Source organism: Balaenoptera musculus, chromosome 6 (assembly GCF_009873245.2).
Source record: "Balaenoptera musculus isolate JJ_BM4_2016_0621 chromosome 6, mBalMus1.pri.v3, whole genome shotgun sequence".
Taxonomy (NCBI): domain Eukaryota; kingdom Metazoa; phylum Chordata; class Mammalia; order Artiodactyla; family Balaenopteridae; genus Balaenoptera; species Balaenoptera musculus.
Window position 1 is genome coordinate 36,482,770 of NC_045790.1, and position 2,164 is coordinate 36,484,933.

Genomic DNA, 2,164 nt, shown 5'->3' on the forward strand with positions numbered 1-2,164 from the left:
GCACACGGGCTTACTTGCTCCGTGGCATGTGGGATCTTCCCAGGCCAGGGCTTGAACCCGTGTCCCTGGCATTGGCAGGCGGATTCTTAACCACTGCGCCACCAGGGAAGCCCTGTACTCATTTTACAATTGAGAAATACTACATTACTTTTTGAGCTATAAAGAAGGACAGATGTACCAAAAACACAGTAGTGAAAAAGGATGGACTGAGATTTCAACCAAAGGTTAAAAAAATAGTAATTTTTAGTCTCTTTTCGATCAACAAACATAATGGGTTTACTTTACCTTAATTTCTATCCTTGCTCTGTGAGGAAAAAGCTGTCCAATCATAGAAAATTCAGTTCCTACCATGCTGATGGCCAAAAAAAACATATCTGTTTCTTTATTTGACCATGGTTTCGAGTAATAGTTTTTCCTCAAGCTGGAGTACGTAGTAGTAGAACCACGCTCAAATATGGAGTCTTTTTCCTCAACAACACAGGGGCCTTTCGTCCTTAAAACTTCTACAGTTAAACTTTCTTCATCCAAAATAATAGAACCATCTTCTGCCACTTTTACTCGAGGAACCAGCAATGGCCCATCATCCATCTCCTCTTCTATTTCTTCATTATCTTCACCATCAGGAGTACTCTTACCTTCTTGCTCTCTTGTCTGGACTGGTGTCAATGATTTTTCAGTTTTCTTTTCTTGCTCCAGTGAAGAAGTCATTGGATTGTTATCTGGCAGGTAATATATGAAGTCTCTCATAGTCATTTTGGAACCATCTGGTGGCCTCTGACTTTCATTTACAGCATATTTGTTTTTCCATTGCTTCTTCTCTTTCCTCAATTCTTCTTTTAACATTTCTCTCAGTTTCTGGGCTTTATATATCCGGTATCTGTCTGAGCATGGCTGTTTCTCTTTTGTTGGAACAGGGTTTGGCTGTGGAGCTTCTTGATTAACTGTAGATAAAGGATGAGGTTCTGAAGGAACGCTGACACTAGGTTTAACCAGACTAAAAGTACTTGATACTTGCTTTCTTCTCTGTGAAATGGTAGAGGAAGATTTACTGGATTCTTCAACATCCTTCCCACCATCAGTCTTTTCATCACTGCTCTTGGGAGTCTTTTCTCGGGGCTCCGCTTCCCCGCAATCCACCGGGGGCACATCTGTGGATTCCGCTGGCTTCGGGACAGAGGCCACTGCAGGCTCCGGCAGCCTGGGAGCCTCTCGTTCACGCTGTGGATTGGGGGCGGTGGAGCCCCTGGCGCCTGCTCCAGGCCTGACATTGGGCTTCACACTAAGGCGTGCCCTGCGGAGCATGGCGGAGCCAGGGGGCCCGGGGAGGCGACCCCACGGCCGCTCTCAACCCCGAGCCCCGGCCGCTGCCCGGAGAGGGCTTTAAGAACTAAGCCTTTCCCACAAAGCTACACCACCAGCCCAGTGGGCAGCTACCGCAGTTTCACGCCCCCGCCGCCGCCTCCGATCTCCCGCTGCCGCCTCCGATCTCCCGCTGCCACCTCTTCTTCATGACCCTGCTACCGGACTGTTTGTTTTCTTGCTTGCTTTTGAGAGTTCTTTGTATTTTCTAGATGTAAGTTCTTATCAGGAATATAATTTGCAAAAATTTCCTTCCAGCTAATGACTTGTTTTTTAAATCCCTTTACAGTGTCTTCTGAGGAGTAGAAATTTTACTTCATTTTATTTTATGTTATTTTTGGAGGTTGGATTTATTTTATTTTTATTTTTTAAATTAAAGTATAGTTGATTTACAATATTGTAAATCAGGTGTACAACATAGTGATTCAATATTTTTATAGATTATGCTCCATTTAAAGTTATTACAAAATATTGGCTATATTCCCTGTGCTGTACAATATATCTTTGTAGCTTATTTATTTATACATGGTAGTTTGTACCTCTTAATCCCCCGCCTCTGTTTTGCCCCTCCCCTTTCCCTCTCCCCACTAATAACCACTAGTTGGTTCTCTATCTGTAAGTCTGTTTTGTTTTGTTTTATTCATTCATGTTATTTTTAAGATATATATGTGATAATATATGGTATTTGTCTTTCTTTGTCTGACTTATTCACTAAGCATAATACCTTCCAGGTCCATCCATGTTGTTGCAAATGGCAAAATTTCATTCCTTTTTATGGCTGAGTAATATTCCATTTTATATATAC

The 2,164-nt window shown here is 42.5% G+C and overlaps 1 protein-coding gene across 1 annotated transcript; it reads right to left on the reverse strand.

The window, feature by feature from the left end:
• Positions 1 to 276: 276 nt before the first annotated feature.
• On the reverse strand, positions 277 to 1,458 carry LOC118896346 (transcription factor TFIIIB component B'' homolog). The gene has a single exon (XM_036854138.1). It carries the CDS (start codon positions 1,300 to 1,302, stop codon positions 277 to 279), a length of 1,026 nt encoding a protein of 341 aa, XP_036710033.1. The 5' UTR covers positions 1,303 to 1,458.
• Positions 1,459 to 2,164: the final 706 nt, after the last annotated feature.

Coding starts and splice junctions, on each gene's coding strand:
- LOC118896346 (XM_036854138.1), bottom strand. CDS start 1,302: ATGCTCCGCAGGGCACGCCTTAGTGTGAAGCCCAATGTCAGGCCTGGA.